This window comes from Hypanus sabinus, unplaced genomic scaffold (genome assembly GCF_030144855.1).
Source record: "Hypanus sabinus isolate sHypSab1 unplaced genomic scaffold, sHypSab1.hap1 scaffold_1052, whole genome shotgun sequence".
Taxonomy (NCBI): Eukaryota; Metazoa; Chordata; class Chondrichthyes; order Myliobatiformes; family Dasyatidae; genus Hypanus; species Hypanus sabinus.
In genome coordinates, this window is record NW_026779106.1 from 20,001 (window position 1) to 36,911 (window position 16,911).

The 16,911-nt window shown below is 57.2% G+C and overlaps 1 protein-coding gene across 1 annotated transcript in view; it reads right to left on the reverse strand.

Annotated features, from left to right (window-relative positions):
* LOC132386193 (girdin-like) overlaps positions 1 to 16,911 on the reverse strand; it is a 65,958-nt gene that overhangs the window by 19,827 nt on the left and 29,220 nt on the right. The window contains exons 8-13 of the mRNA XM_059958476.1: positions 15,340 to 16,662; positions 11,132 to 11,259; positions 5,294 to 5,435; positions 4,763 to 4,912; positions 2,863 to 3,024; positions 586 to 863 (exon numbers count right to left, since the gene is read on the reverse strand). Coding sequence (XP_059814459.1) covers positions 586 to 863; positions 2,863 to 3,024; positions 4,763 to 4,912; positions 5,294 to 5,435; positions 11,132 to 11,259; positions 15,340 to 16,662 — 2,183 coding nt within the window. The remainder of the gene's footprint in view (positions 1 to 585; positions 864 to 2,862; positions 3,025 to 4,762; positions 4,913 to 5,293; positions 5,436 to 11,131; positions 11,260 to 15,339; positions 16,663 to 16,911) is intronic.

Genomic DNA, 16,911 nt, shown 5'->3' on the forward strand with positions numbered 1-16,911 from the left:
CCACTCTATCTGTGTCCTCTGGTCCTAGACTCTCCCACCGCAGGAATCATCCTCTCCACATCCACCCTATTGAGGTCTTTCACTATTCGATAGGTATCGATGAGGTCATTCCTCGTTCTTCTGAATTCTAGTGAATACAGGCCCAGAGCCCTCAGACGCTCTTCATATGACGAGCCATTCATTTCAGGAATCATTTTCGTGAGCCTCCTTTGAACCCTCTCCTGTGTCAGCACATCCTTTCGGAGATACGGGGGCCAAAACTGCTGACAACACTGCAGCTGAGGCCTCATAAGCAACCTGTAGCCAAGACTATCAAACCAAAATGACACCAATTAACATCGCTCACCCCCCCTTAAGGCCATTCAGCCCCTCAAACCCAATTTGATGGCCCTTAGTAACAATGGTGTAGAAGCTGACTTCGTGCCTGGGTGTTTTATGTATCTTCTGCCTGACAGGTGGGGGGGAGAGAGTGTCCGGGGTGGGAGGGGGTCTTTGATTATGCTGGCTGCAGTGAGAAGCGCAGATACTGGGAGGAGGGTGAAGGCCGTTTTCTGCGAGGTGCTTAACTTTGTCCAGGGGCCCTACCTTGCCTCCAGCTCCTTGTGCTCTACCTCCAGGGCCTTGCAGCTCCCCTTCAGGGCCCCGTGCTTCTTGACCAGGGCCTCGAGCTCGGCCCCCTGGCGCTCGTGGAGGACAGCCAGCCTGGCGTGGTCCCGGGTCAGGGCCTCGAGCTGGCCCCGCACCTCCGCGTGGTCCTGGCCCAGAGCCTTGGCCTCACCCTCCAGCAAGGCCTGCCGGGCCCGGTGCTGGGCGCCCTCGGCCACCAGCGCCTCGTTCCTCGAGCCCAGTGAGGTGTTCTCCACCTGCAGGACGGGGGCAGAGGAATGTGAGGGGGAAAGAGAAGGGAGGGATGAGGGCGGGAAGAGGGGAGGTACGAGGGGATGGAGGAGAGGAGGGAAGGGAGAAAAGGGCATGGGGAGGGAGGTGGAATAGGGGAAGGGGAGAGAGAAAGGGAGGGGAGGGAGGAGGGTAGGCAAGAGGGAGAAGAAGGCAGTGATAGAGGGAAATGGGAAGGGAAGGAAGGGGAGGGGGAAGGGAGGGATGGAATTGAGAAGAGGAGGAGGGGAAGGAGAAAGGGAAGGGGAAGTGAGGGGAGGAGGGTATGGGGAAGGAGGTGGTAGGGAAGAGGGGAGGGGAGGGGGAGGAGAGAAGAAGGGGAGAGGAGGGAGAAGGTAGGGGTGAGGGAAGAATAGGGGAGGGGTGGGAAGAGGAGGAGTGGAGGGGAGGTGTCGAGGGAGCGAGGGGAGAGATAGGGGGAGGGAGGGAAGAGGCCCACCCTGCGATCTCACACCCTCCCCCTTCACCCACCCTGCACCACGGGGGTGGGGGGAGCTTTTGAGTGATGCACAATCTGGTTTGGAAACTGTGGGGTGGGGACTTGCATTACAAGTGACGCAGCGGGGAAGTGGGGGTTGTCTCCCATGGGTGCTGGCTGTGAGGGAACCGGGGTGCTCGTGTGCTGGGACCTCACGCCAGGGCGGGTGAACCAGGGTGGGGCAGTGGTTGGTGGGAGCTCTTCACCTTCCTCCCCTCACTCTCCCCTCATCTCCTTTCTAACCCTTTCTCTCTCGTTCTCAATCGCTTTCCCCTCCTCTCTCTCTCTCTCTCTCTTTCTCTCCTTTTGTCTCCCTCTGCCCCTCGCTCTCTCCCTCTCTCCTCTCTCTTTCTTCTCCCTCTTCCTCTCCCTTTATCCCTCTTCCTCCCCCTCTATCTCTGCCCCTCTCTCTCCCTTTTCTTCTCCATCTCTCCCTCTCCCTCATCTCTCTCTTCCATCTCTGTCCCCACTCTCCTGTCTCTCTTTCTCGTTCTTCCTCCTCACTCGATCTCACCCTCTTATTCCCGAGGCCTCTCCCTCCTCTCATTCCACCTGTCTAATTCCCCTTCGCTCCCCTCCCCTTCCTCTCCCCCTGTGTAACCAAGGCCCTGGAGCGATGGGAACAGGACCCGGAGCGACGAGATGGAGGCCTGGGTGATAGGATGAGCACTGGAGTGAGCAGATAGGACCTGGGGCGACAGGACGGTTGTCCTAACATTGAGTGACTTGGTGCTGTGGGTCCAAGGGGTGGGAGGAGGAGGGAGGAGGACGGTTACCCAGCACTGACTGACCTGTAGCCTGGTGTTGTGGGCCCGAGGGAGGAAGGACAGTTACCCAGCACTGACTGACCTGTAGCCTGGTGTTGTGGGCCCAAGGGAGGAAGGAGGACAGTTACCCAGCACTGACTGACCTGTAGCCTGGTGTTGTAGGCCCGAGGGAGGGAGGAGGACGGTTACCCAGCGCTGACTGACCTGTAGCTTGGTGTTGTAGGCCCGAGGGAGGGAGGAGGACAGTTACCCAGCACTGACTGACCTGTAGCCTGGTGTTGTAGGCTCAAGGGAGGGAGGAGGACGGTTACCCAGCACTGACTGACCTGTAGCCTGGTGTTGTGGGCCCGAGAGGGAGGGAGGAGGACAGTTACCCAGCACTGACTGACCTGTAGCCTGGTGTTGTGGGCCCGAGAGGGAGGGAGGAGGAGGGAGGAGGACGGTTACCCAGCACTGACTGACCTGTAGCCTGGTGTTGTGGGCCCGAGGGAGGGAGGAGGACAGTTACCCAGCACTGACTGACCTGTAGCCTGGTGTTGTGGGCCCAAGGGAGGGAGGAGGACAGTTACCCAGCACTGATTGACCTGTAGCCTGGTGTTGTGGGCCCGAGAGGGAGGGAGGAGGACAGTTACCCAGCACTGACTGACCTGTAGCCTGGTGTTGTGGGCCCGAGAGGGAGGGAGGAGGAGGGAGGAGGACGGTTACCCAGCACTGACTGACCTGTAGCCTGGTGTTGTGGGCCTGCAGGCTGCCCACCTGCTCCTGCAGCGAGATGCAGTGGTTCTGCAGTGTCAGTGTCTGCGCCTGCAGCCCCTCGACCTGTGACTCCAGCTGGCGGGCCCGGCCGCTCAGGGATCCGCGCTCCGCCAGCAGCGTGGCGTTCTGTAACGGCAGTGCCGGACGTGGTGAGTCAGTGGGCACCCGTGCTCACATGCACACAGACAAATGTTCACACACACAATGTGCACGTTCCTATACAGACAGACAATTGAGTGTGCACGGTCCAGACGCAGACAAGCATGCACACATATTCACACGCGTGCGCCAACGTACAAGTTGTGTATTCAAACTCCATTTGTAATGTAGGTAGATAATTCAAGTTGAAGTTTATCTTCATAATCACCCCCCCCCACTGGTTATAAGTGCCGGGAAAATCAGGTTTTTCTTGACAGTGAGAGCCCTCTTTGACAAATTTTGGAAACATAGAAACCCTACAGTACAATACAGGCCCTTCGGCCCACAAAGCTGTGCTGAATATGTCCCTACCTTCGAACTATCTAGGATTTACCTCTATTTTTCTAAGCTCCATGTATCTATCCAGGAGTCTCTTAAAAGACCCTATCGTATCCACCTCCACCACTGTTTCTGGCAGCCCATTCCACACACTCACCACTCTTTGTGTGAGAAACTTACCCCTGACATCTCCTCTGTACCTACTCCCCAGCACCTTAAAACTGTGTCCTCTTGTAACAGTCATTTCAGCCCTGGGAAAAAGCCTCTGACTATCCACATGATCAATGCCTCTCAACATCTTATACACCTCTATCAGGTCACCTCTCATCCTCTGTCACTCCAAGAAGAAAAGGCACTCAACCTATTCTCATAAGGCATGCTCCCCAATCCAGGCAACATCCTTGTAAATCTCCTCTCCACCCTCTCTATGGTTTCCACATCCTTCCTGTAGTGAGGTGACCAGAACTGAGCACAGTACTCCAAGTGGGGTCTGACCAGGGTCCTGTATAGCAGCAACATTACCTCTTGGCTCCTAAACTCAATTCCACGATTGATGAAGGCCAATACACCGTACGCCTTCTTAACCACAGAGTCAACCTGCGCAGCTGCTTTGAGCGTCCTTTGGACTCGGACCCCAAGATCCCTCTGATCCTCCACACTGTCTTACCACTGATACTATAATTAACAAAACTATACATCATTCACAGAACACACTCCTGCAAGAGGACCACACTCTTGTCGTAGAGTTTGGAGGGTTGTGTGCCTCAGTGACCCGGAGAGCGATGTTGGTTGGAGTCGGGGCCTTGTGCTTTGGCCCTTGGTAGGGTCACCCATGCCAAACAGGGTCAAAGGGCAGAGATCAGACTGTGAGTGGTCCACCGGTCCTCCAGGTTCGGGGCCAAAAACCCCGACTGGTCAAACGAGACTGTTACAGAAACAGCAACGAAGAATCCTTCTGCATCCGAGAGTGACGGTGTTCCCGAGTCCCCACCCGGGACTCGCAGGACTGACGATGGTGAAAACCGAGGGGAAGCTACTGACGCGATGAAGGAAGCCCTGAACACCGCCAGAGATGGAGGACCTTCATTGCTGACGGAAACGCCGGCGGGGTTAACCCAGAACAGAACGAAACAGCGCCCGTGGGGGTTGAAGGCGACGTGCTCCGTGGTTGCCGGATTTGTAGTTGGCCCATGAACCTGATGCCAGTGGCGGGGGTGGGGGGTGTAGAAGTTGTTTTTGGAACCTTGGACTGGGAGCCCTCGGGCCCCTGTCCCTCCTGGCCCTACGGCAGCAGCGAGGAGGGAGGGATGTGGGGCGGTGGGGAGGGCCGCGACGGAGGGAGAGTGGTGAGGAGGACTCCCCCCCCCAACCCCCCCAAAACACCTACCTTGCGCTCCACCTCGATGAGCCGGGCGCTGACGGGGTCCTGCGCGGAGTCGCGGCGTTCCCGCTGGGAATCCTCGGCCTCGCTTCCCGGCCCCGAGCTCTGCTCAGCCGCGTTGCCTTCGGGCTGGGGCCGCTCCAGGCTCTCCTTCAGCTGTGGGGGGGGTGGAATCAGGGAACAGTAAATCAGCCGGTGGGAGGGGATCAGAGAGGTGGTGGAGCGCCGGGGAGGGAGGCCATGGTCACCCCTAAAACGTGAACCTGACTTCACGGACGCCGCTCCTGGGACGCTGCTGGGTGCCTCTGGCGCTCCCTCCCCCCATTTCGAGTTTCTGCCATCCGCCGGACCGGCTGCCCTCCCCTCGATCCGGGTGGACTAGGGTCTGTGTGGAAGCCGGGGGTGTGGGGGGGGGTGTCGGACACCCCCTCGGCTCACATCAGTTGATGGGGACCACCTACCCCGGTCCGAGGGGCCGCGGATCGACGCCACCCCCCAATGCGCGGCTCCCCGGGGATTCGCGTAGGGCGCACCCACCTCCCGCAGCTGCTCCGAGAGGGCAGCGTTGCCCTGCTCGGCCGACTCCAGCTGGGCCCGCAGCCTCTCGATGTGCGTGTCCTTCATCTGCAGTGACTCCCTCAGCACCGAGTCCAGCCTCAGCTCCAGCTGGTCAAACTTACTGAGGGGGAGAGGGAGGCAGAGAGAGAGGGGGAGAGGGGGAGAGGATAGAGGGGGAGGGAGAGAGAGGAGGGAGGGGAAAAGGGGAAGGGAGGGAGCAGAAAAGGGTTGGGAGAGAGGGGGAGAGGGAGAGGGGGAGGAAGAAGGGGAGAGGGGAGGAGGCAGAGGGTGGAGTGGAGATAGGGAGAGGGTGGGGGGAGATACAGGGAGGGTGGTGGGGATAGGGAGAGGGTGGGGGGAATAGGGAGAGGGTGGGGGGAATAGGGAGATGGTGGGGTATAGCGAGAGGGTGGGGGATAGGGAGAGGGTGGAGGGGATAGGGAGAGGGTGGGGGAATAGGGAGAGGGTGGGGGATAGGGAGAGGGTGGGGGGAGATAGCGAGAGCGTGGGGGAGATAGGGAGAGGGTGGGGGAATAGGCAGATGGTGGGGGATAGGGAGAGGGTGGGGGAATAGGGAGAGGGTGGGGGAATAGGCAGATGGTGGGGGATAGGGAGAGGGTGGGGGAATAGGGAGGTGGGGGAATAGGGAGATGGTGGGGGATAGGGGTGGGGGTTAGGGAGATGGTGGGGGATAGGGAGATGGTGGGGGATAGGGAGAGGGTGGGAGAGATAGGGTGTGGAGTGAAGACAGATCAATGAGACTGGATTAGTCAGAGTGGATCTTTGGGCCCAGGGGGATTGTTACCCCTTCCCTTCACCTGAGTCCCATCTCTTTCTAGTTCCCCCCTCACCCCTTCCCTTCTCCTCACCCGTGTCTCACCTCCCCCCGGGTCCCCACCTCCTCCCTTCTCCCATGGTTCACTCCCCTCTCCTAACAGATTCCTCCTTCGACCTGTCACCTCCCAGCTTCTCACGTCATTCCCTCTCCCTCTCTCCCACCCTCCTTCCCCCTCACCTGGCCTCACCTATCACCTGCCAGCTTGTACTCCTCCCCTCCCATCATTCTGGCCTCTTACCCCCCCCACCTAAATTTCCTGCCAGTCCTGTTGAAGGGCCTCGGCCCGAAACGTTGATTCTATATTCTTCTCCAAAGACGCTGCCCGACCTCTGGAGTTCCTCCAGCATTTTGTGCGTGATGGGCCAGGCTTGTTCCCAGCTCCTGGACGTCAAGATCTCAGAGGGTCAGAGGGCCAGAGGGTCTAACCTGGTCCCGACACACTGTGCTCCAGGAGACGCCACCAGAAACTTTGCAAGTTTCAATGCAGAGAGCGCTCTAACGCGTTACGTGGCGGTCTGGTGCGGAGGCGCCAACGCGCAGGGTCGCAGACAGCCACGGAGGGTTGCAGCTCCACGGCCGGCGCTGACAAGGGCATCTTCCGAAGGTGGCCCTTCAAAGAGGCAGCCCCACTCAGGAGGGCAACAGGGAGGAGGTACGGGAGCCTGAAGACCCACCAACTCAGGAACACTGTCTCCCCGGCTCCCCACACCGTCTCCTCGACTCAGGAACACTGTCTCCCCGGCTCCCAACACCGTCTCCTCGACTCAGGAACACTGTCTCCCTGGCTCCCAACACCGTCTCCTCGACTCAGGAACACTGTCTCCCTGGCTCCCCACACCGTCTCCCCGACTCAGGAACACTGTCTCCCCGGCTCCCCACACCGTCTCCCCGGCTCCCCACACCGTCTCCCCGACTCAGGAACACTGTCTCCCCGGCTCCCCACACCGTCTCCCCGACTCAGGAACACTGTCTCCCCGGCTCCCCACACCGTCTCCCCGACTCAGGAACACTGTCTCCCCGGCTCCCCACACCGTCTCCCCGACTCAGGAACACTGTCTCCCCGGCTCCCCACACCGTCTCCCCGACTCAGGAACACTGTCTCCCCGGCTCCCCACACCGTCTCCCCGACTCAGGAACACTGTCTCCCCGGCTCCCCACACCGTCTCCCCGACTCAGGAACACTGTCTCCCCGGCTCCCCACACCGTCTCCCCGACTCAGGAACACTGTCTCCCCGGCTCCCCACACCGTCTCCCCGACTCAGGAACACTGTCTCCCCGGCTCCCCACACCGTCTCCCCGACTCAGGAACACTGTCTCCCCGGCTCCCCACACCGTCTCCCCGACTCAGGAACACTGTCTCCCCGGCTCCCCACACCGTCTCCCCGACTCAGGAACACTGTCTCCCCGGCTCCCCACACCATCAGATCTCTGAACGAGGCACTTTTGCACTCTTTTTTTTATATAACGCAGTAACATTTCATATTCTGAATCAGCGTCAGGCACGTATCCTTGAGTTAGGTTACCTTCGAGCTAGCTATGAATATACGAATCATCATTTCTAGTGCCTGCTCTGGGAGTTACGTTATATGGAAAAATACTAATTTCACCACTGACTTCAACAACCAATCTTCAGACCTGAATATGGATTGTGGGTTAGAGTTAAAGTGGACAGCAGTTAATTAAAAATCACAGTGTCTGGAGTGTAGGTGCGAACAGGGGGGTGTGAGAATTGTATTTCATTCAAAGGAAGCATTGTAGGTATGGAATTGTCCTTTGACCTTTCGCACATAAAATGTCACGCAACGTTGAGTCGAACAAGCCTCTTCCTTCGCAGGGGTCTCAGTACGCTGGCTGCCACTCGATTTTTTTGTTGTGTAAACCACTTCTGTATCGACTAGCTTCAGTCCCTCTCCGGTGACTGTTCACATTACATCATGAGGTTTTATTGCTACTGTCGTCAGTTGTGAAATTTGTTTCTTTTAACAGTGCAGGCACAGCAGATTACTCTCATTCAGTGATTACCTCTGTCTCGTCTGACATCATCATTATGTGCCGTGTCGTCTGACACCATCATTATGTGCCGTGTCGTCTGACACCATCATTATGTGCCGTGTCGTCTGACACCATCATTATGTGCCGTGTCGTCTGACACCAACATTATGTGCCGTGTCGTCTGACACCATTATTATGTGCCGTGTCGTCTGACACCATCATTATGTGCCGTGTCGTCTGACGTGGGCAATCATGGTCTCTCCACGGCCGCGAGAGATTTTTCTGCAGAGAGATTTCTTCTGGGCAGCCTCTTCACAAGCCATCGCCACGACTCTTCGGAGGTGCTCTGCCTGGCGTTGGTGGTCACGTAACCAGGACGTGTGATCGGCATCGGCTGCTCCCACGGCCGTCCGCCTGGGCTTCACGTGACCCCGATCGGTGGGCGGGGAGCGGCTAAGCAGGGGCTACACCTTGCCCAAGGGTGGCCTGCAGGCCTCACACCTCCCCTGGTAGAGACGTATCTCCGAAATTATTCTGTTAGAAGAAGAATAGTGCTAAAGAAGAACAAGATATTGAGGTAGTGTTTGTGAGTTGATGAACTCGGATGGCCGAGGGGTTGAATCTGGGTCTCTGCCCCTCCTCCCCGATGGTGGTAATGACAAGAGGGCACGTCCTGGATGGCTGCCTCCTCGAAGGTGTCCTCGATCCCGTGATGGATCTGGCCGCGTTTATGACCCTCTTGCCACCCCGGGCGCTGGAGCCTCTGGCCCAGATGGCGGTGCGGCCAGACAGACTGCTCCCCACCCGTGACGCCTGTAGAAATTTGCTGGCGACGTGCCCCATCGGCTCTGGCCCCTAATGAAGCCTGCCTTCTCAGAGACTGTATCGGAGTGTCGGGCCCCGGAGTGGAAGCTCCGAGACGCCGAAGCCCGGGAACTTGAGGCTGCCAACTGCTCGGCGAGGCCTGGAGCACGTTCTCCCAGTTCCCCCTTCCTGAAGTCCCACTTGCCGCAAGACGACAGATTTCGCGGGCCACGAAACGCGGGCAATGAAGTTGCAATTCTTATTCCTTGTCGTCCGACACGACGTGGAACACTCCCAACGCGCTTTCGGCCTACGTTTACGTCGCTAGGGCGCCCGAGGCTCCCGCACGGTGCCGGTTTTGTCAACGCGGAGCGGAGATCGAGGTTGTCAATCTGGTGCGGAGCAAACGATGCTGGGAATGGCGGCGGGTGGGGCGCTGTGGGAGGGGAGGGGGGCAGAGGGCATCGAAGGGGTACAAGGAGCGGAGAGTTGGCACGAGTGCGGACACACCACAGCCCAGGGACACCTGGCAAGATGATTTGATTCCGAACAATTGGTTCACCGATCATTACAGAATGTCTCTCTGGTGCTTCCCTCTCCCTGCCCTTTTCCCCCCTACCGTGATTCCCCACTCCCTCTTCCCACTCTCAGTCCACAATAGAGACCCAGATCAGAATCAGGTTTACCACCACTCACAAATGTCACGATATTACTCTTTTTCCTGCAACAGCAGTACAGTGCAAAACATAAAGTTACCACACTACTGGACAAAGCCTTAGACATTCTAGCTGTGCGTGGTGTAGAACACCTTGGAGTTCTCCTTAATCCTGCTCACCAAGGCCATAGAACCACAGAACACCACAGCACAGTACAGGCCCTTCAGCCCTCCATGTTCTGCCGACCCATATAATCCTTAAAAAAAAAGTACTAAACCCACACTACCCCACAACCCTCCATTTTTCTTTCATCCATGTGCCTGTTCAAGAGGCTCTTAAATACCCCTAATGTTTTAGCCTCCACCACCATCGCTGGCAAGTCATTCCAGGCACTCACAACCCTCTGTGTAAAAAAACTTACCCCTGATGTCTCCCCTAAACTTCCCTCCCTTAATTTTGTACATATGCCCTCTGGTGTTTGGTATTGGTGCCCTGGGAGACAGGTACTGACTATCCACCCTATCTTTGCCCCTCATAATCTTGTAGACCTCTATCAAGTCCCCTCTCATTCTTCTACGCTCCAAAGAGAAAAGTCCAGCTCTGCTAACCTTGCTTCATATGACTTGTTCTCCAAACCAGGCAACACCCTCTGCACCCTCCCCACAGCTTCCACATCCTTCCTGTAATGAGATGACCAGAATTGAACACAATACTCTAAGTGCGGTCGGTCTCACCAGAGATTTGTAGAAGGGGGCCTTCTCATGCTCCCTTCCAGCTCCCCTGTCCACTCGTCAGCAAGTTCCTGGCTGTCTAACTCTCTAGACCCCGGGCCGATCCTGACTTCCCAAACCTTAAACCCAACACAGAACAGGCCATTCGGCCCACAATGTCGTGCTTAACCATCCAGAAAGCAAATCCAAAACACCCAAAAACGAATCCCTCCTACCTACACCATGTCCACATCCCTCCATCTTCCTCACGTCTACGCGCCTATCCAAACTCTACCAGCGTACCAGGCATACACCACTCTGAGGTAAAAACTTACCCTCACATCCCCCCTCTCACCTTCAGTGCTGCCCTCTGGTATTAGTCATTTCAACCCTGGGAAACAGATACTCCCTGTCCACTCTATCTCTGCCTCTCATCATCTTGTAAACCTCTGTCAGATCTCCCCTCAGCCTCCGACACTCCGGAGAAAACTTGGAAAACTAAACAAGCTTTGCAACACAGACAAAATGCTGGAAGAACTCAGCAGGCCGGGCAGCCTCTGTGGAAAAGAGTCAACAGTTGACGTTTCGGGCCGTTTCCAGCATCCGCAGGTTTTCCCCTGTTTGTGTTTGGAAAATTCTTCCTTTCTCTTGACGACGATGTCCCACAGGGCTCCTTCACCCTGCCTCACTGGGATAGGCCAGCGCTCCCTCGAGGGACTCCGCGGGGCGCAGCCCAGCCCTGACTGGCGACCCGCGGCTCCTGCCCGACGGCGGAACTCTCGGCTCCCCTGCCCCCGGGCCCGGAAGGGTCGCTCACCTGAGCTGGTCGGCCGGGACGGTGGTCACCGCCTGCTCCGGGTTCGGCCGCAGCCTCTGCAGCTTGTGGCTCAGGCTTTCCAGCTGGTTGCTCAGCTGTTGCGTTTTCAGCTTCTCGTTCAGCAGCTCCTGGGGTGGGGGGGGCGTTGGTGGAGGGCAGGAAGGAGGAGTGAGGTTGGGGGGGGGGGCGGGGATAGACACAAAGATGGATGCATATGCAGAACTGTCAGGCGGGGTAAAGCTTCCTCCAACCACCCCACTCTCACCCTGTTCACATTATTTACAACGGCGCCAATACCAGTTACGCATTTAACTACGTGCCTTACAGTATGTGCACTTTGTAAAAGCAGGGAGATAATGCTGAGACTTTATAAGGCACTGGTCAGGTTGCACTTGGAGTATCGCCTATTGTTTTAGGCCCCGTATCTCGGAAAGGATGTGTTATCATTGGAGAGAGTCCAGAGGGGGTTCACGAGGATAATTCTGGCAATGAAGGAGTTAACATTGAGGAGCGTTTGGCAGCTTTGGGCCTGAACTCACTGGAATTTAGAAGAATGCGGGGGGATCTCATTGAAACCCACCGAATGTTGAAAGGACTAGATAGGGTGGATGTGGAGAGGATGTTTCCTCTGATGGGGGTATCCAGAACTAAAGGGCACGGCCTCAAAATTGAGGGGTGACCCTTTAGAACCGAGGTAAGGAGGAATTTTTTTAGCCAGAGAGTGGTGAGTCTGTGGGATGCCCTGCCACTGACTGTGGTGGAGGGCAAGTCCGTGGTATATTTATGGCGGAAGTTGATCGTTTCCTGACCAGTCGGGGCATCAAAGGATATCGGGAGAAGGCAGGTGTATGGGGTTGAGTGGGATCCAGGATCAGCCATGATGTGATGGCAGAGCAGACTTGATGGGCTGAATGGCCTAATTCTGCTCCTATGCCTTATGGTCTAGTGTAGCTTCTATCTGTTAATATGATTGAGTGAAGAATATTTCATGTGTTGTATGGGATATACGGAGCAAGGTTTGCACCCCGTATACGTGCTCAGAGACGCACCCAGAATTAGATTTATTTACTTCTCGAAACATACGAGAAGTGTGTCGTTTCCATTAATGATACAACACTGAGTCATATCATCTGCAGAAATTCCCTGATGACTCAGCGATGGGAAGATGACTACAGGGCCCTGCTGGAGGACTTTGTCAAACGGTGCAAGCTGAATCATCTGCAGCTCAACATCAGTCAGACAAATGAGCTGGTGATGGACTTTAGGAAGACTCAGCCTGCACTGCTCCGTTACTATCGATGGTGAGGACGTGGATGTGGTGAGGACCCAAGGGTGCACCTGGACAACAGACTTGAGTCACCTCTACTTCCTGAGGAGACTGAGGCCCTTCGGAGTGTGCAGGCCTCTCCTTCACACGTTCTACCAGTCTGTTGTCACCAGTACAATCTCCTATGCGGTGGTGAGCTGGGGCAATGGCATCAACACGGTGATGCCAACAGGCTCAATAAACTGATTGGAAAGGCCTTGTTCTGTTATAGGAGTCAAACTAGACACACTGGAGACTGTGGTAGAACAAAGGACCCGACGGAAAACCCCGGCGATTCTGGACAATGTTTCTCACCCTCTGCACGCCACCTTGGCTGAATGGAGGAACACTTTCAGTGACAGACTGAGACATCTGCGCTGCTCCAAAGAGCGATATACGAGGTCACTCTTACCCTCGGCCGTCGGGCTCGATAATGAGCCGACCTACAGCCGGGGAAGTGATGACCCCCCCCCCCCCCCTCCTGTTAGACTGTCTGAGGTAACTTATATTTTATTTTCTCTTACTTCTCTTCTAATATTTGTATATCAGTGCGTTTGTAACGCTACTGTGACGCCGTAATTTCCTTTGGGATCTATAAAGTATCTGCCTAACTGTCTAATGGCTAACATTCCTGAGGGTATACCACAAATACCAGCGCCAACACGACATACCCACAATGCCCAGCAGAACAATACGGAGCACAACAAGAAACAAAACAACAACAGCAAAACACACACTCCCAACACACACACACACACACAAACACACACTCTGGAGTCACTGAACACTAGCCTTGAGCTATGGAGCTGCCAATGACAGGGCCCTGAACACTAGGCCTCGAGCGCCGAACTCACCAATGACAGGGCCCTGAACACTAGGCCTCAAGCACTGAACTCACCAATGACAGGGCCCTGAACACTAGGCCTCAAGCACTGAACTCACCAATGACAGGGCCCTGAACACTAGGCCTCAAGCACTGAACTCACCAATGACAGGGCCCTGAACACTAGGCCTCAAGCACTGAACTCACCAATGACAGGGCCCTGAACACTAGGCCTCGAGCACTGAACTCACCAATGACAGGGCCCTGAACACTAGGCCTCAAGCACTGAACTCACCAATGACAGGACCCTGAACACTAGGCCTTGATCTCCAGACTCACCAATGACAGGACCCTGAACACTAGGCCTTGATCTCCAGACTCACCAATGACAGGACCCTGAACACTAGGCCTCGAGCGCCAAACTCACCAATGACAGGGCCCTGAACACTAGGCCTCGAGCTCCAGACTCACCAATGACAGGACCCCGAACATGAGGCCTGAGACAGCACTTTCAGCGACTCGTGTACCCGGGGTGTTCGGTGGCCATCATGCCTCCTGCCAGCACTGGGCACCGATCCCAGAACCTACCGACAGCTTGCTAACCTGCGGGTCAGGGAATTGGTGGAGGGGTCACCCGAGAAGGGCTCATCCTAGCTGGTCTGTTACCCTGACATCCAACAGCCACACGTGACTAATTCTCTTACATCCTCTCTCGTGAGTCGTGACCTCCAGAGATACACACAGATGGGGGCATGCATATACACACAACAATCATATTTCATGCGTGTATAGGTGCCCACATGCAAAAACTTTGACAAACTTCTAGTGGAGAGAGTATTGTCCGGCCTGGTATGGGAGCGCCAATGCCCTTGAATAGAAAGTTCTACAAAAGGTAGTGGATTCGGCCTAGTCCGTCACGGGTAAAGGCCTCCCAACCACTGAGCACATCTACACGAAATGCTGTCGTAGGAAAGCAGCGTCCATCATCAGAGACCCCACCACTCAGGCCATGCTCTCTTCTCACTGCTGTCATCAGGTAGAAGGTACAGGAGCCTCAGGATTCACACCACCAGGTTCAGGAACAGTTACCACCCCTCAACCATCAGGTAGAAGGTACAGGAGCCAGGACTCGCACCACCAGGTTCAGGAACAGTTACCACCCCTCAACCATCAGGAAGGAGGTACAGGAGCCTCAGGACTCGCGCCACCAGGTTCAGGAACAGTTACCAGCCCTCAACCATCAGGAAGGAGGTACAGGAGCCTCAGGACTCGCACCACCAGGTTCAGGAACAGTTATTACCCCTCAACCGTCAGGAAGGAGGTACAGGAGCCTCAGGACTCGCGCCACCAGGTTCAGGAACAGTTACCACCCCTCAACCATCAGGTAGAAGGTACAGGAGCCTCAGGACTCACACCACCAGGTTCAGGGACAGTTACCACCCCTCAACCATCAGGAAGGAGGTACAGGAGCCTCAGGACTCACACCACCAGGTTCAGGAACAGTTACCAGCCCTCAACCATCAGGTAGAAGGTACAGGAGCCTCAGGACTCACACCACCAGGTTCAGGAACAGTTACCACCCCTCGACCATCAGGTCCCACACCACCAGGTTCAGGAACAGTTATCACCCCTCGACCATCAGGTAGAAGGTACAAGAGCCTCAGGACTCACACCACCAGGTTCAGGAACAGTTACCACCCCTCAACCATCAGGTAGAAGGTACAGGAGCCTCAGGACTCACACCACCAGGTTCAGGAACAGTTACCACCCCTCGACCATCAGGTCCCACACCACCAGGTTCAGGGACAGTTATCACCCCTCAACCGTCATGTCCCACACCACCAGGTTCAGGGACAGTTATCACCCCTCAACCACCAGGCTCCCGAACAAAAGGGGATAACTACACTCATCCATTGAGATGTTCCCACAACCAATGACCTCACTTTACGGACTCTCTATCTCGTGTTCTCGTTATTTATTGCTATTTATTTATATTTGTATTTGCACAGTTTGTTGTTGTTCAACCCGTTCTGAGCCGCAAGTCCTCCCCCCGCAGGCCCGACCCGTTCACCTCCTTACCTCCCGCACCGAGGCAAGCTGTCCCTGCTCGGTGGCCAGTCGCCGCGCCAACCCCGTGCTCTCGGCCTCCAGCTCGGCCAGGCTGCCAAGCAGCTCGCCAACCCGGCCGGCCTCGGCCACCAGCCGCCGGTTTTCCTGCTCCAGCCGGAGGATGCGGGCGTTCTGCTCGTCCAGCGAGGCCTCCAGCACGCTGGCCTGCTGCCGCAGGCGCCGGGCCTCCTTCTCCAGCTGCCGCCTCTCCTTCTCGGCCTGGGCCGAGGCCTCGCCCAGGGCCTCCTTCTCCTGCTCCAGGTGCCGGGCCGCCGCCCAGCCCTCCTCGGCCTCCCTCTGCCTCCGCTGCACCTCAGCCTCCGCCGCCTCCGCCTCCCGCTCCAGCTCGGAGACGCGCCCCTCTGCCCGCTCCAGGGCCCGGGCCTGCCGCCGGGCCTCGGCCCGCAGCGCTTGGCAGGCCGACTCCAGCTCTTGGGAGCGGGCTAGCGAAGCCCGGAGGGAGCCGGCCTTCTTCCGTAGCTGCTCCCTCTCCCTCGCCAGCTCTGCCCTCTCTGCCTCTAGGGCAAGCCGGGCCTCCTCAAACCCACAATGACTCTCTGGGTCCTGGTTCTCCACCACTGCCACCTCCTTCAAGGCCTCACCGTGGTCCCGGGTCTCCTCCTTCGGCAACTTCTGCAACCCCGGGTCCTCCTCCTCCTTCAACCCACAATGACTCTCTGGGTCCTGGTTCTCCCCCACTGCCACCTCCTTCAAGGCCTCACCGTGGTCCCGGGTCTCCTCCTTCGGCAACTTCTGCAACCCCGGGTCCTCCTCCTCCTCCTCCTCCTCGTCCATACACTGCCTGTGGCTCTCCTTTTCCAGTATCTGGCCACCCTCAGGGGCCTTGCTGCAGTCCTGGTTCTCCAGCCCCTTCTGGGCCCCGCGACCGCCCCGCATCACTTCCTCCGGAACCTTAGGCAGCTGCCGGCCCCCTTCCTCCTCTTTCTTCGGGCCCTCTGGTATCCCACCGGGGTCGCGTGGCCCCTCCCCCTCCGGGGCCCAGCGCAGCCTGCGGCCTTCCTCCCCCTGCGGCTCCTGCCGACCCTCAGGGGCCGCCTCCGCCTTCCGCAGCTCCAGCCCCTGGCTCGGGTCCTCGGTCAGGCCGGGCCGCGTCTTCTCCCCCATATCTTCTGGCTCCAGCCGGCTCGGCCTCTGGGCAGGGGTGGGCTGCGGCGGCCCGCTCTGCTCCTGCGGCAGGCCGCCGGGTGCAGCCTCGGACGCGGGCTGGGGTCGCTGCCTCTGGAGGGCCGTGGGGGACGCTAGGCGAGTGATCTCCAGCTTCAGCTCCTGGACCTGTACGGGGATTGGGGGGGGGGGGGGTGGAAATAGGGTGGTCAGTAACGGCAGCTGGGGGGGTCGTACTTCAAGCGGTGAAGCGGTGATTTACAAATTGCCCGGCCCACTGAACTCCTCCCACACGACTTCTTCACCACGCTGCCCACCTTCAACTTGTTCAACACTCCCTCGGGCCCTAACGTTCACCATGGATATCATAAGATGCAGTAGGCCATTCAGCCCATCGAGTCTGCTGGTGCGTTGGAT